At 49.2% G+C, this 13569-nt stretch overlaps 1 protein-coding gene across 1 annotated transcript in view; it reads right to left on the reverse strand.

Moving 5' to 3' along the window:
• col12a1b (collagen, type XII, alpha 1b) overlaps nucleotides 1-13569 on the reverse strand; it is a 78208-nt gene that overhangs the window by 41536 nt on the left and 23103 nt on the right. Inside the window, exons 14-28 of the mRNA XM_053445303.1 lie at nucleotides 13018-13210; nucleotides 12573-12697; nucleotides 10638-10787; nucleotides 10436-10555; nucleotides 10166-10330; nucleotides 9897-10043; nucleotides 9265-9407; nucleotides 7199-7328; nucleotides 5905-6050; nucleotides 4904-5033; nucleotides 4675-4811; nucleotides 3673-3802; nucleotides 2985-3124; nucleotides 1729-1861; nucleotides 202-341 (exon numbers count right to left, since the gene is read on the reverse strand). Of these exons, the coding sequence (XP_053301278.1) occupies nucleotides 202-341; nucleotides 1729-1861; nucleotides 2985-3124; nucleotides 3673-3802; nucleotides 4675-4811; nucleotides 4904-5033; nucleotides 5905-6050; nucleotides 7199-7328; nucleotides 9265-9407; nucleotides 9897-10043; nucleotides 10166-10330; nucleotides 10436-10555; nucleotides 10638-10787; nucleotides 12573-12697; nucleotides 13018-13210 (2129 nt within the window). The remainder of the gene's footprint in view (nucleotides 1-201; nucleotides 342-1728; nucleotides 1862-2984; nucleotides 3125-3672; nucleotides 3803-4674; nucleotides 4812-4903; nucleotides 5034-5904; nucleotides 6051-7198; nucleotides 7329-9264; nucleotides 9408-9896; nucleotides 10044-10165; nucleotides 10331-10435; nucleotides 10556-10637; nucleotides 10788-12572; nucleotides 12698-13017; nucleotides 13211-13569) is intronic.

Below are 13569 nucleotides of genomic sequence, written 5' to 3' on the forward strand. Positions count from 1 at the left end.
CATTCATATTTAAATGATTTTATCTCCATCGCTGTCTCTTATGATTCTGCAGTGATTCCTTCCTGACTCATTTAGAAATACACTCACCGTGCGTTTTCTGATGTAGATGCAAACAAACTAAAAACTAATGAATTCCTGATTTTCTTTTTACATATAAACTGAGTCACGTGCTGTTATATGTAAAACTCCAAGTGGACTCACGGAGAGGGTCTCGCCTCCAGCGCTCGGTCTGTAGCTGATCACGTAGTTCTGCACGTTTCCGGGGGCGTGTTCCCACTTCACCGCCAGCGAGGACACGGTGGCGTTTAGAACCCTCAGGTTCCGAGGAGGCTCTGGAGGCACTGGCAGCACAGAGAGAGAGAGAAGCAGTGAGACACACAGTCAAAGATCACCAGTGAGGAAGATGATGAGGAGGAGGAGGAGGAGGAGGAGGAGGAGGAGGAGGAGGAGGATGATGCTCTCACAGTCTCAACGGGTCATGGAGCTGGAAGGATGATGGTTAGGATGAAAGCATGAGAGATGATTTGATCAATGAAGCTGTTCAGAGCAGGACTGCAGTTCAATAACTTCTAATTCAAATCATTTCACTTCATATCAGTAAATACTGAACATATTGGACCAACTATCGGACAAACAAGGTGTTGAAGAAAAAGGGATTAGGATTGATAACACAAGAGTTCATTTTTAGATCTGGAATATTATTATTATCAAATTAAAGCAGCACTATGAAAACTTATGAACAAAGTCTTGAAGTTAAATGAGGGGAGATTCCCTCAGAAACTTTGTGAAAGGTCTTTAATTTGAATTAGAAGTGCAGAGATCTGCAGCCGCAGCAGAACCACGCTACACAACATGCAACAACATGAATCTGATGGTTGAGGTGAACGCTGATGAAGATGACGTGACCATGAATGGATGAACTGCACCGTGACAACAGGGAAATGTTATGATGACAAAACGGTGCAGGATGGAACAGACACACAATGTTTCACAGTGAGGATCAGTCTGAACCCTGGAGGTTTGTGGAGGACGACATGTCGACTCCTTCTGGATCCACGTTCACACCACGACCCACCAAACCTCTGAAGTGAGTCATGCTTTTAAATGAAAGTATAAATTTAAAAATAAAACAGGGACCTGAAATTCAATCTTATAATATCTCATCATCTGCAGGTTGATTGGCAGCTGCAGAGATGTGGGTTGAAACTTGTGTGGTTGAAACTTGATATACATAATAATTAACATTAATTTATCATACTAGCCTGATAATCCAAACCAGCTAGTAGCTAAAGAAGCTTCGGTAAAGTCGGAGTGAAAAAGTTATTTTTTACTTCAATGCAAATCAAATTGAATCCAGGAAGTAAAACCTCTTCAGCTTCACTTCAGAAGTCGTTATGAAAATCAATGTTTTCCATTGAGCGGTCTAATTATGGACTGGTTCTCATTACGCCCCAGTACACCCCCGCACACTGGTTGTGGTGTGAACGCACTGTACATGCAGTCAACACTGTCATCGTCCACATGACCATCCACACACACTCATGAACATTGAAGAGGAAACTCATCCTTCTCCTATCACATACCCTCCGGAGCCTTCAACACTAGAAAGAGAAAACATCATTGTTATTATGACAGATCTTTGAATGAGACAAACATCTGTGAGGGGTGAACCCGCTGGTTGTGGGTTCGGGAGCTGGGACAGTGTGAGGTTTGTGTTGGATGACTTACGTGTGCGTTCCCGTCCCATCAGGTCTTCACTCTCCGACTCGTCCGGGTAGATGGCTGTGACCGTGACATCGTACTCGGTGTCGATGTCCAGGTTGGGCAGGACGTGGGACGTGTCCTCGCTGCTCAGGATGTCCTGGACACACGGGGACAGACAGAGGACGAGGGTGAATCATTTTTCTTTTGGGTGAATCTGCTTCTTCAGGTGCTTCTGCTGAACTTTCCCTGTTCCTGTCTGCTCTAGATGAATGGTTCAGAGAATCAAGATAAGATGCATCTGATGTTTTAAAGAGATGCTCTGGTTTAAAGTATTAATGTGATAAACTAGGACTGGATTGAGTTTGTGTTTTAATGTATGTCGTGTGGAGCGAGGAGAATCAGATCCAGGAACATCTGTGGGTCAGAGCTCCACAGAAGGGGAAACAAAGAGAGCCTTATTGTTGCCTCGGCTAAGATGGATGTTTGTACTTAAGTCCTGGCGCAGACGATAAGTACGTTTTGTGAGGCATGGCAGTTTTAAGACATCTGTGAAACCGCAGAGGATCATTCCTGAAATCGTTTTGCTTTGGTCAGAAGAAGTAGTTTGAATCCTGGCTCTGGAGAACGAGTCTTATTTCAGGTTCAAACATCATCTTCAGTTTCACAGTCGTAAGTTAATCCTCGGCCTCAGATTCTCGAGGGCTGCAGGGAGGTTGATGGTTTGATTCTGAGAGTCAGTGTCTGCAGGTTTCTCTGAATGATCCGAACCTGAACTCAGAGTTCTACTGAATATATTTGAGTCCTGGCTCCAGTTTTAATCACAGGAAGGAAACACCACCGTGCTGGAGGCAACATCTCCACTGGTTCGATTCCCAGTGGAAGAAATGAAACCAGATGGTCGACCGTCTCCGCTTTCCAAACTATACTCATTTGCATATTTCAAGAGAAGCAGCTTATCTGGATAAAGTATCTGCTCAGGATGGAGCATTATTAACTAAAAACAACTTTGTATAATCATCTTTAATAAAGAAATTCAGTGGTTAATCTTCTCTGATTAGTTGACAAGTTGAGGCAGAACCATGAAGGTCGTTTGTATCTTGTTTGTTTTATCAACTTGAATAATGTCCATGACCCATAATCCCCTTTCCTGACATGAAGCTTCACAGGAGCTTAATCTAAACAAGCCGAGAGGAAAACGTGGAATCAGCCTAAAGAATCTCTGTGTTATGTGAAATATTCAATACAGTCGTAAAAGCTCCTGCTGCCTTGAGTCCACTTACAAACTGGTAGTTGTTCTCCCCCTTCCGGCTCCAGCCGATGCGGTAGAGGGCCACGTCCGGGGCCCCGTGATCCCAGGAGGCCCTGAACGAGGTGTGGCTCACCTCGGAGAAGACCAGGCTCTTGGGGGCCGGCACCACGTCTGTGGACGAGGAGGTTTGAGAGATGAGGCAACGTCAGGTGAAGAAGATCCACTGGAGCTGAGAGTCACTGACCAGCAGGTGTGTGTGTGTGTGTGTGTGTGTGTGTGTGTGTGTGTGTCTGTTCTCACCATGTGAATTGTGTTTGGATTTATGTTTGTAAGTTGTACGTTTGTCCTTCTGGTTTAACTGCAGATGTTTTGAGTTTAGCAGTAATGAAACCACACAAGGGCACATTTCATTAGGCAACGCTTTTATCCAAAGCAACTTACAATAAGTTCATTTAATCATGAGGGAGCAAACCCAGAAAAACAAGAATCAAGAAAGTGCAACTTCTTCAAAAAAGCTAAACTACAAAGTGCTATTAGTTAGTGCCATTAAAGTGCTGCTGAATTGTTATTTTTAACATTTTACTCAAGGTGTAGTCGGAAGAGATGTGTTTTTAGTTTGCAGAGGAAGATGTGTAAACTCTCTGCTCTGTCCATGGGGAGCTCGTCCACCCTTTAGGAGCCAGGACAGCAAACAGTGGTGAGGACAAGCAGATTCCGACCTGTGATGGCAGATCCGATCATCGTGGACCCGGGTCCCTCGTCGTAGATCGGGGTCACGGCCACGTCGTACTCGGTCTGGGACATGAGGCTGGACAGGTCCAGGGTGGTGATGTCCCCGCTGACTTCAGCCTGGAGGGGACAGATGTAAGAATCAAGAAGTGCACGTCTACATGTCTGAAGCTTTTCACCTTCATCAACACACACAGAGGATTTCTATGAACTTCTGAAACGTGTGATCAGTAGAATGTTTCTGTTTGAGGGGGGAGCTGAGAAGAAGCTCTATCAGAGGAGACATTCTGCTCTCAGTCAGGAGGCCCGACTCCAGCCTGCTCCTCTGTGGAGATAAGACGTGTTCAGTGTGAATCCTTAAGAGGAGCTGAGCGGCTGCAGGTCGTCCATCACAGCGCTGGCAGCGTCTCGCCGGCCGTCCACCTACGCCGCCGTCGGCTGCAGATTCCTCTCAGACTGTTTGTCCTTTGCTGACAAGTCAGAAGTTATGAGGCCGGCTCGGTGCCGCGAGGATCCAGCCGGGCCGAGCCAGCGCTCGTCTGCCAGCTCGGAGCTCTTCTCCTGAAGATCAGCCAGCGGTGATTCTCCACTTGGTCCTGATGCCTTCCCAGAACGAAGACATCAGAGTGGAGTCAGACTTCCCCACCTCTGAATGACCTCACGTTTCTAAACCCTCAGTGTTTCTTTAAGAGGGGGGGGGGACCTGACGCCTGCCAGGGGAAAAGGTCACAGCCGTCCATCGCTGCTCTGAACATGAAACTGATGCCAAAGATGCTCTTAAGGTCTTACTAAGAAAACTGACTCCTTTAAAAGCAGTGACTGCATAATGAGCACATTGAGCCTGAGAGATAAATGTTTTAAATGGACGTCACTGGTTGTAAACCAGCAGAGCGTCCTGTCAGAGCAGCTTCAGTTTAATGTGTGAACCTGCTTCAACAACACAATGAGCTCATGTCTGGGATCAAACCCGTCTTCTGGTGTCCTCCTCTCACCTCCTTCAGGTCTCCATCTTCGGGCTTGTAGGTGATCAGGTATCTGCGCACGGCTCCCGGAGCAGCGTCCCAGTGGAGCCTCATGGTGCTGTGGGTCACGTCACTGATGGTCAGGACTCCAGCAGGAGGCACGGGCACTGAGGGAGGACAGGGTCAGGAGGAGATCCGTTAGAACTTCAACCACCTGAGCTCATCACTGTATTCAGTCAGTGGGTTCAGAGGGACGTACAGGTGACTCCCCCCCCGTCCAGCGGCTCGCTGGCAGCCTCCCCGTGCAGAGCCAGCAGCCTGATGGAGTAGAACGTGTTGGGGAGGAGCTGCTGCAGCTGCAGGTCGGTCACATCACCCCCCACTCGCACCTGCAGGAGGAGGGAGGTGGAGGAGGGAGGTAGAGGAGAGAGGTGGGGGAGAGAGGTGGAGGAGAGAGGTGGAGGAGAGAGGTGGAGGAGAGAGGTTGAAGAGAGAGGTGGGGGAGAGAGGAGGAGGAGAGAGGTGGAGGAGAGAAGTGGAGGAGAGAGGAGGAGGAGAGAGGTGGAGGAGAGAGGTGGAGGAGAGAGGTGGAGGAGAGAGGTGGAGGAGAGATGTGGAGGGGAGAGATGGAGGAGAGAGGTGGAGGAGAGAGGTGGAGGAGGAGAGAGGTGGAGGAGAGAGGTGGAGGAGAGAGGTGGAGGAGAGAGGTGGAGGAGAGAGGAGGAGGAGAGAGGGGGAGGAGAGAGGTGGAGGAGAGAGGTGGAGGAGAGAGGTGGAGGAGAGAGGTGGAGGAGAGATGTGGAGGAGAGAGGAGGAGGAGAGAGGTGGAGGAGAGAAGTGGAGGAGAGAGGAGGAGGAGAGAGGTGGAGGAGAGAGGTGGAGGAGAGAGGTGGAGGAGAGAGGTGGAGGAGAGAGGGGGAGGAGAGAGGTGGAGGAGAGAGGTGAAGGAGAGAGGTGGAGGAGAGAGGTGGAGGAGAGAGGAGGAGGAGAGAGGTGGAGGAGAGAGGGGGATGGAAAACAAAGACACCTGAGTAACGTGTCACAGAATCATAATAATAATAACTCACACACACACATACAGTTTGAGGTTCAGTATCTTCCCATGGACACTTCAGCATGTAGAAGACTGGAACCCCGCTCTACCCCCTCAGCCACAGCTGCCCCCCCAATAAATCTCCACTTCCTGCTCTAACAGTTCTGTTGATGTCACGCTTCCTAAGGGAATCGAACCCGTGACGTGGCTCCGCAGCACCACTCTACCTCTCTCTCCAGCTGGGGCTCGGAGGCGTTGGTGGACTTGTAGAGCAGCATGTAGCCCGACGCTCCGGCCGCCGGCTCCCATCTCACCCTCATGGTGGTGACGGCCTCGTCGTACACAATCATGTTGGTCGCTGCTGACAGCGGCACTGGGAGGACAGGAAGTGAGTCATCAGGTCAAACCAGGTTCTCAGGGACAACAATAATAATAATAATAACAGAAAGTTGAAGTGTCTGTGAAAAGACTACGAGCACCAGCTGCTTGCTGTTGGTCGTGGGACAGAAACAATCTGTTCTGATACGAGTGGATGTCTGGACGAGTGTTTCTGGCTCAATACAAAGATAAGGACACAAACACCAGAGCAGCATCAAGGTTATGATCCCAAACAGATCATAAAGCTCCATTAATGTGCAGAGTATCTGGAGTCGAGTGTCATGTTGAGGTTTCTGTTCTGAAGGGAAATCTTTTCTGTGTTAGCTTTGTCTTCCTCCATGTGGAGGATTTACAAAGTGAGAAGAAATCAGATTTGTTGATTCCAAATCACGAGGGCTGCACATTTTAACATGTGCTTGACAGAAGCAGAGAGGTAAACATGACTAAATCAATTTATCTAGAGGAATATGAACTGGGAGGAATCCAGACCAGATTCAAACCTTCAACAATCACAGAGACACCAAACCATTAGTAGATTTGATCCTTGATACTTTGAAGCAGGATGTGAAACCCTGAACATTTGATTTAAAACAGAAGATGTGATTCATACAGCGAGTTCATGTCCTCACTGTCTCCTGAGCGGATCAATGGAGGACACGTCTTCACGAGCTCTAGCAGACGCTGACACACTTGACCCAGTGTTAGTTTAAACATGACAGGGAATAAATGCACAGTGGGAAACTGTCCGAGTCACTTTTAAGAAGAAATAAAGAAAAACCTACGAACGTTAAATCAGTTTGTTTGAGAAACAGACGATAAAAAACCTTTTAACTGTCGTCCCTGTGGCTCAGTGGGATCCTCACCTCGCCCTCTGGCCTCAGATCAGATGTCAGTATGTGTTGTAATAAACAGAGGGTGATGGGGGGGGGGGGGGGGGGGGGGTGAGGACAGCTAACAACTGATGTGATAATGAGCAGAGAAATATTTGTGTGTATCTCACAACTCGTACAGAAGAAACACAAACAGTGATGAACTGAGACTCTAAAGCTCTCCTCTAATCCCGTCTGTGTTTAAAACAGGAGGGAGGGGGGGGGGGGGGGCTGGAGGAAGAGGAGGGTAGACAGGTGAAGAGGAAACACTCACAGGTGGTCTCTGTGCCCTTCAGGGGCTCGCTGCTGATCTCGTTCTTCACAGAGTAGACGTGGACCACGTACTGGGTCAGAGGCGTCAGGCCCTCCAGCACCGTGCTGCTCACCGTCCCGTCCACCAGCAGCTGGAACCACAGAGGACTGGTTATCATGCTGGGAACCAGTGAAACAGTGAAACAGGTTCGTCTGCCTCATTCCAGGTCTCTTACAAATCAACTTGGGACATTGTGTGACTTGAAATATTTGAACCCAGACAAATATAGATGTGGTTTACATAGAGTGGCTGTAATTCACTGACCAGATGGTTCCTCATAGGATCTCTACAGCTGAACCTTGGTACTTTATTCTGAAGGAGTGTGAGGCTCCTGCTCTCAGTGAGGAACTCGTTTGGAAAGTGACGAAGGAGCCAAGTTTCTGTTCTTTGGAAAGAAGCAGACAATCTGCAGTCGTCCAGGAAGCGAAGGATCAAGGTAGAGCAGGTTGAGAAAGAAACGTTCCAATCACTAATCAGGAAAGTTCACACACAGTGGAGCCGAGCCGGAGAGGACTCATGTTTCAGAGCACTGCTAATGAGAAGTGACTGGAAGGAGATGTCGTCAGAGCTTTGATCCCACATCGAAACAAAGGGAAGATGAGGGAATCGAACTTGTGGTTTTCTTTGCCGTCACGGTGGCTCGAGGAGAGAAAACCACCTTAGAAACACAAAGCCTGACTCAACAAACTGAACAGTGAAGACGAAGAACACAAGAACCAGCAGAGACTGTGTGAGGTGAAGGCTGATCTCTGGATGTTTGATGGAGCTCCAGGTCTCACATCTCCACCTTTAGATGATTACAGCCCGTTAAGCTCTCGTGATGCCTTCACGAGCTGCTGGGAGGTGTAGGATTCCTGTCGTGCTGGGAAATCCAACCCAGAGGAGAAGCAACTCGTTTCTATTCTAAGTTCAACTTTCTTCAATAAGGTTAAATGTAATTTGAGTCCCTGGTCCCGGAGGAGAACTGATCTGCCTCCAACAGATCTGGACCTAACAAGGTGTTAAAGAACCCGGACTTTCCCTCCAAGTTCTCCAGATAAATCCACTTTGACTCGCTGACAGAGAACCACTTGTGGGTGTCTTCTCCTCGTCTGTCTTTCTGTCCTCCTCGATGTGTCCACAGGGACACCGTGTCTCCAGAACCTGAGACGTTGGAGCTTCGTGTCTTGGCAGCGAGCCTCGGCCTCGACCCTTCTTCTCACTGGCTGCTTGTCATTCAGGAATTCACTTTCTTGTTGCACTGAGATAAGAGCTGCACTAAACCCCAGCATGTTAATATCACGTGACTCTTTACAGAGTGAGGAACCAGAGAGAAGAGGATCTGTGAGCGGGGGCGTCTCGGCCCGGTGTGAGGTCTGCAGTGGGACACTAAGTGGATCCAGTGGAAACTCTGCTTGAGTTCAGAGCAGCTCCAGTGTAATTGCACAGGCTCCGTCTGACAAGGGCCAATAAAAGCACAAAGGATGGAAAAGACCCAGCGCTGGGTTGTTAGAGACGGACCGACAGGAGGTTAAGTGCAAACTGGAAGCAGGTCCACTGAAGAGATGGAGATCCAGATCCCAGTGTGTGAAGGCCGAGTGCTCAGAGCCTCTGAATGGAAGACAGACGTGGGACTGAGGAGGAGACGTTCTGTCTTCAATCTGCCCGACGAGGACAAACACCAGAATGTTCAACTGCAGCAGGTTGGGTTCAAGTGTCGGACTCGTGTTCACTAAACTCACAGGAAGTCGTGAATCTCACCTGAAGGGTTCAGTTCACAGATATGAACAAACAGTGAGATGGAAGCCAGAAGGGAATGAACCAATAAACAAGATGATATCCAGGAGGATTTCTAACAGATGGCGAAACCTCATTTATACATCTTCTTCACATTGAACCAGGTTAAAACATCTGAACCAGGTTAAAACATCTGAACCAGATTAAAACTCTTCAGATCTAACCAAGGTTAAAACATCTGAACCAGGTTAAAACATCAGAACCAGATTAAAACTCTTCAGATCTGACCCAGGCTCAGCGGAGTAGCTCACCTCCTGGGTGGGTCCTCCTGCCACCATCTGGTACGTGACACGGAAGTTGTCCACGGGCCCGTCGGGCGCCGTCCAGCTGGCCCGGAAGGAGTGGTGGGTCACCTCGGAGGTCACCAGGTCGGTGGGTGCCTCCAGTTCTGCTTCTGAAAGGGAAGAAGCAGGAATATGATCGGACATGTCAAGTATTTCCCCCGGTGAACTCTGCCGCCACAGATCTGCCCTGGACGGGTTTGCTCCGGCTTTCTTTAGAAACTCCTCTAAAGCACTGTAAGTCATTTTGAGTTCCCTGTTGTCTGTGTCGAGCCCTCGAGCGTCTGTTAAACCTCCTGAAAGCCTGCAGGCACATTTCAGAAAATTACGGTTGTCACTCAAAACTGTGGTTTTGTAAATTCCGGAAAAATAAAACTTTCTGAAGCAGTTAAGTTTCCAGCTGACCTCGAACACCGGTAATTATAGAAGGTGTAAATCTGACTCTGCAGAATTTAAAGAATCAAGCAGCAGCCGAGCTCGTGCACTTTACAGTTCACTGGTAAAAGGTAGAATGTGAAACCCTCTCTGTGTCGAGTGTGGAGACGGAATGTAGAAGAAAAGGTTTGAATCCCCTGACTCCCGGCTGGAGGCTGGGTCCCCACCTGGACCCTTGACGCTGTTGCACAGGTTGCTGGTGAGGTCGTCCACGATGTCCGTGAGGAACTTGAAGTCGTTGACGTTGTACATGTGGATCTCGTCGGGATCGGTGGCGATGGACCTCAGCTCGTTCTCGTCGGCGTTCTTCACACCTGAGAGAACAAACTCTTTAGAAAGATGTTCTCACCAAACCTCTGTGAAGTGAACATCTCAGCAGCACCACGTCAGAGCTCCTCCTCACGGCTCAGCCCAGCAGCCCACAGGGACCACTCACCGATGGCGTACAGCTCGATGCCGCTGTCCCTCAGGTTCTGGGAGTTGAAGACGATTTCGTCCTGGGACTTTCCGTCTGTGATCAGGACCCCGATCTTGCGGGAGCCGGCTCTCATTCCCACGCTGGGCTTGAAGTTGGTCTGGAGGATGTAGTTCAGAGCCATTCCTGTGGGACGCAAACAAACAGGTTGGACAGAGAATCCAGACAAAGAGAGAACTTCTGTTTCGGTGTTTGGTGGAGTCCTCTCCGGCTAACAACACGTTCAATCACCCGTCATGGTGTTTCCTCCTTTGTACGGGAGGTCGGCGATGGCCTCCATCAGCGAGGCCTTGGTCGGGTGGGCGTTCAGGTGCCACTCGGTCTTCGGGTCTCCGCTGTACTGAGCCAGAGCTGCAGAGGAAACCAAGGCACGTGTCAGAACACAAGAAGTCCAGCAGCGTGAGCAGAGCAGTCCTGGTTTTGGAGGTTTTACCGATCTGGACTCGGTCCGGCCCGATGCTGAAGACGCTGACCATGCGGGCGATGAAGTTGCGGATGGTTTTGAAGTTGATGCGTCCGATGCTCCAGGAGCCGTCGACCAGCAGCACGATGTCGGCCATCGCTGCGGTCTTACACTGAGTGCCTGCGGAGAGACAGTGAGGGCGAGGACAGTCAGGACAGACGCCATGGACGCCTCAGTCCCCCCCTGAGAGGGTCCCCTCAGGTTCACAAGGATCCATTAGAGATGTGTGTGTGTGTGTGTGTGTGTGAGAGGAAAGTGTGGAAAAGAGGAAACAGTGTGTGATGCATCAGAGAGAAATGAGGAGCTGAAGTAAAGACACAAAACTCTCACAGTCCAACATGACACAGACGTTTATACAGTGTTTACACAATTCAATCATTCAGTAACACGTTGTGCAGCAGCGTCTGGATGGGCGGCTCTCTCCTCAGGCCTCTCTCTCTTCCAGAGGTTTAATATCCAGCGGTGAATCAGTCCTGTCGGGGGTCAGCCTCTCTGACACTGTGATATACGAGCTGCTCCTGCTCCTCTCACATTCCTGCCCGCGGCACCTGCAGGGAGGAAACATGTCGTCCCGTCCACGTGGGGAGGACGACTCGTGGACGGGACGACGCTCTGCGACCCCGAGCGATTAAAACCAGGGCCCCTGAGTGGGCAAGTGGAAACAGGTTAGGAGACAATCATTCTAAATCTTCAGCTGTTTCTCAGCCGGCTGCAGAAACAGCTGCTGGACGCAGAGGCAGCGTCGAGAGGCTGCTCACGACTTCAGGGACTGTGGGTTTGAATCTGAGCAAATAAACCTCCAGCTCCGTCTGAATGGAAACACAAACTGGGGTCCGACAAAGACCCTGAGCCCCTGACAGAGTTCATCCTGTGTGGATAAACAATCCTGACACATTCAATCTCATATTGTCAGTTTCTATCGGCCGACGTGAACAAAAAGCCCAGGTGGGTGTAGAGCTGGAAATGTTTAGTTAAATGTGGAAACTTCAGACCAGAAAGATTCAGATCAGATTTTAATCTTTTCAGTCATTTCAGAAAAAGCCTCCTCCCTGTTAAATTAGCTGGAACCAACTATTTTATGAGTCTAATTTTGGTTTAATTCATGTTTTCATTGTTTTATCTCTGAGGAATATCTCTGCTCATATTAACTTGTACTGGAACCTCCACACGTCCTGTGATCTGAATGCATTTCACTGTGTCCTCACTCAACAACATGGAAGCTCACGTCACGTTGAACTTTAACGTTTACAAAGATGTAAAGAAAGGATCTCAAGTGATTCAGGAGAAGGTTGAAAACTCTCCGGCTTCAGAGTCCAGTACTTCACACGTTGTTTACAGGTTCGGGTTAGAGACTTCTAAAGACCTGCTCCTCATCACAGCAGGAATCCAGGGTCGGCTCCTCCTCTGGAGGAGGAGCAGCACATTCTCAGATCCTTGATATATTCATGCGGTGGCCAACATTCAAGACCATAAAAAAAAGACTTGAAAGCTGAGACACATCAGAAAAGTAAAAAATGGGGAAGATCTACTTTTCCTTGACAACATTTTTTTGCCAAATGAAACCGATCTGATGTTCGTGGTCAAACTGGCAAAGCAGCAACGTGTGAGGTGGTGGAGGACGATCATGGTTTCTAAATGTCACTTCACACCGAGGGGGGGGCAGCACGGGCCAGACAGCTCGGAGTAATTTGCACTAATTCAAATCATCTGCGTCAGACTTCACTCTGTGACATTAATTCCCTTCGACAACAAATACCTCAGCCCTCTGGCCGGATTCTACCTCAGTCAGATCTCTGCCGTGAGGCCACTCGGCTCAGGGAGCATCTGGTCTGCAGACCTGCTCCTCAGAGCGGCTGAGGACCAGGGGGGGGGGGGGGTGCAGCGAGCTCGAGTTATCAGCTTTACCAAGGTCGTGGAGGGGAGGAGGCTCCGGGGCGTCGGAGAGGGTGGTCTTCTCCTCTCCGGCCAGAGGGACGCTCTCGCCTCCCTTAAACATCCCGGACACGGACACAGAGTATTTGGTTTCTGCCCTGAGGGAAAAAGAAAAAGTCTTTCTCAAGAAAATATAACTCCTGCTCTTTTACTTCAAGTCGCAAAACAGACGACTGACTTTAAATCCACAGTTTCAAATGAGCTGTCGCAGGAAAAGGTGAAAAAAAATAATTTCTACGGGAAAATTAATTGAATCTTTGGTTTTTGTGTAATAACATGTTGAATGAAATAGTTTGGCTTAGTTCACAAACTGTTAATAGTTAGAACTAAGACAAGATTTTCCTTTAAATCTGCATTCGTTCCCTTTTCTGGCGACTTTTTGAATCAAACCCTTAAGTTCCTCATGAGGAGAACTTACCTGAGCTCCTCTAGGACCACGGTGTTGTCATAGGGGCCCACCAGCAGCTCCCCCAGGTCGATGTCGTTCCCACTGGGGTGGAAGGTCACCTTGTAGCCCTGCACGTCCCCGGGGGCGGGATCCCAGGAGACTCTGAAGCTGTTCCTGGTGGGCTCGGAGGTCTGGAGGTTCTGCGGACTCTTGTAGGGCGACACTGAAAGAGAAGAACCCGGGGCAGGACTTCAGGACCAACTTGCACTGAAGGTAAAAGTCAACGCACTTTCAAACTGTCGGCAAAGGTTTGAAAGATCAGCCAGTTTCTCATTAGTCCATAATACAAGTCCCTGGACCCGGGGTGTGTTAGAGAAGCCCAGTGTCATGCGGTGTGTTAGTCACGTGGGGTCCAGACGTGTTTAACTGGTTTTAGTGTCGAGGTGAGAAGACGCTGTGGTGTGAGACGTGTTCATCGCAACAAGTCCCTTAAACTCCACCTCGCTCAGAACATCATGTTCTCGGTGGAACAATGGAAACAAAAATCTGCAAGTTGAATGAGCACAAACTGTGTTAATGCTT

The sequence above is a fragment of the Pleuronectes platessa genome, chromosome 17 (assembly GCF_947347685.1).
Source record: "Pleuronectes platessa chromosome 17, fPlePla1.1, whole genome shotgun sequence".
NCBI lineage: Eukaryota > Metazoa > Chordata > Actinopteri > Pleuronectiformes > Pleuronectidae > Pleuronectes > Pleuronectes platessa.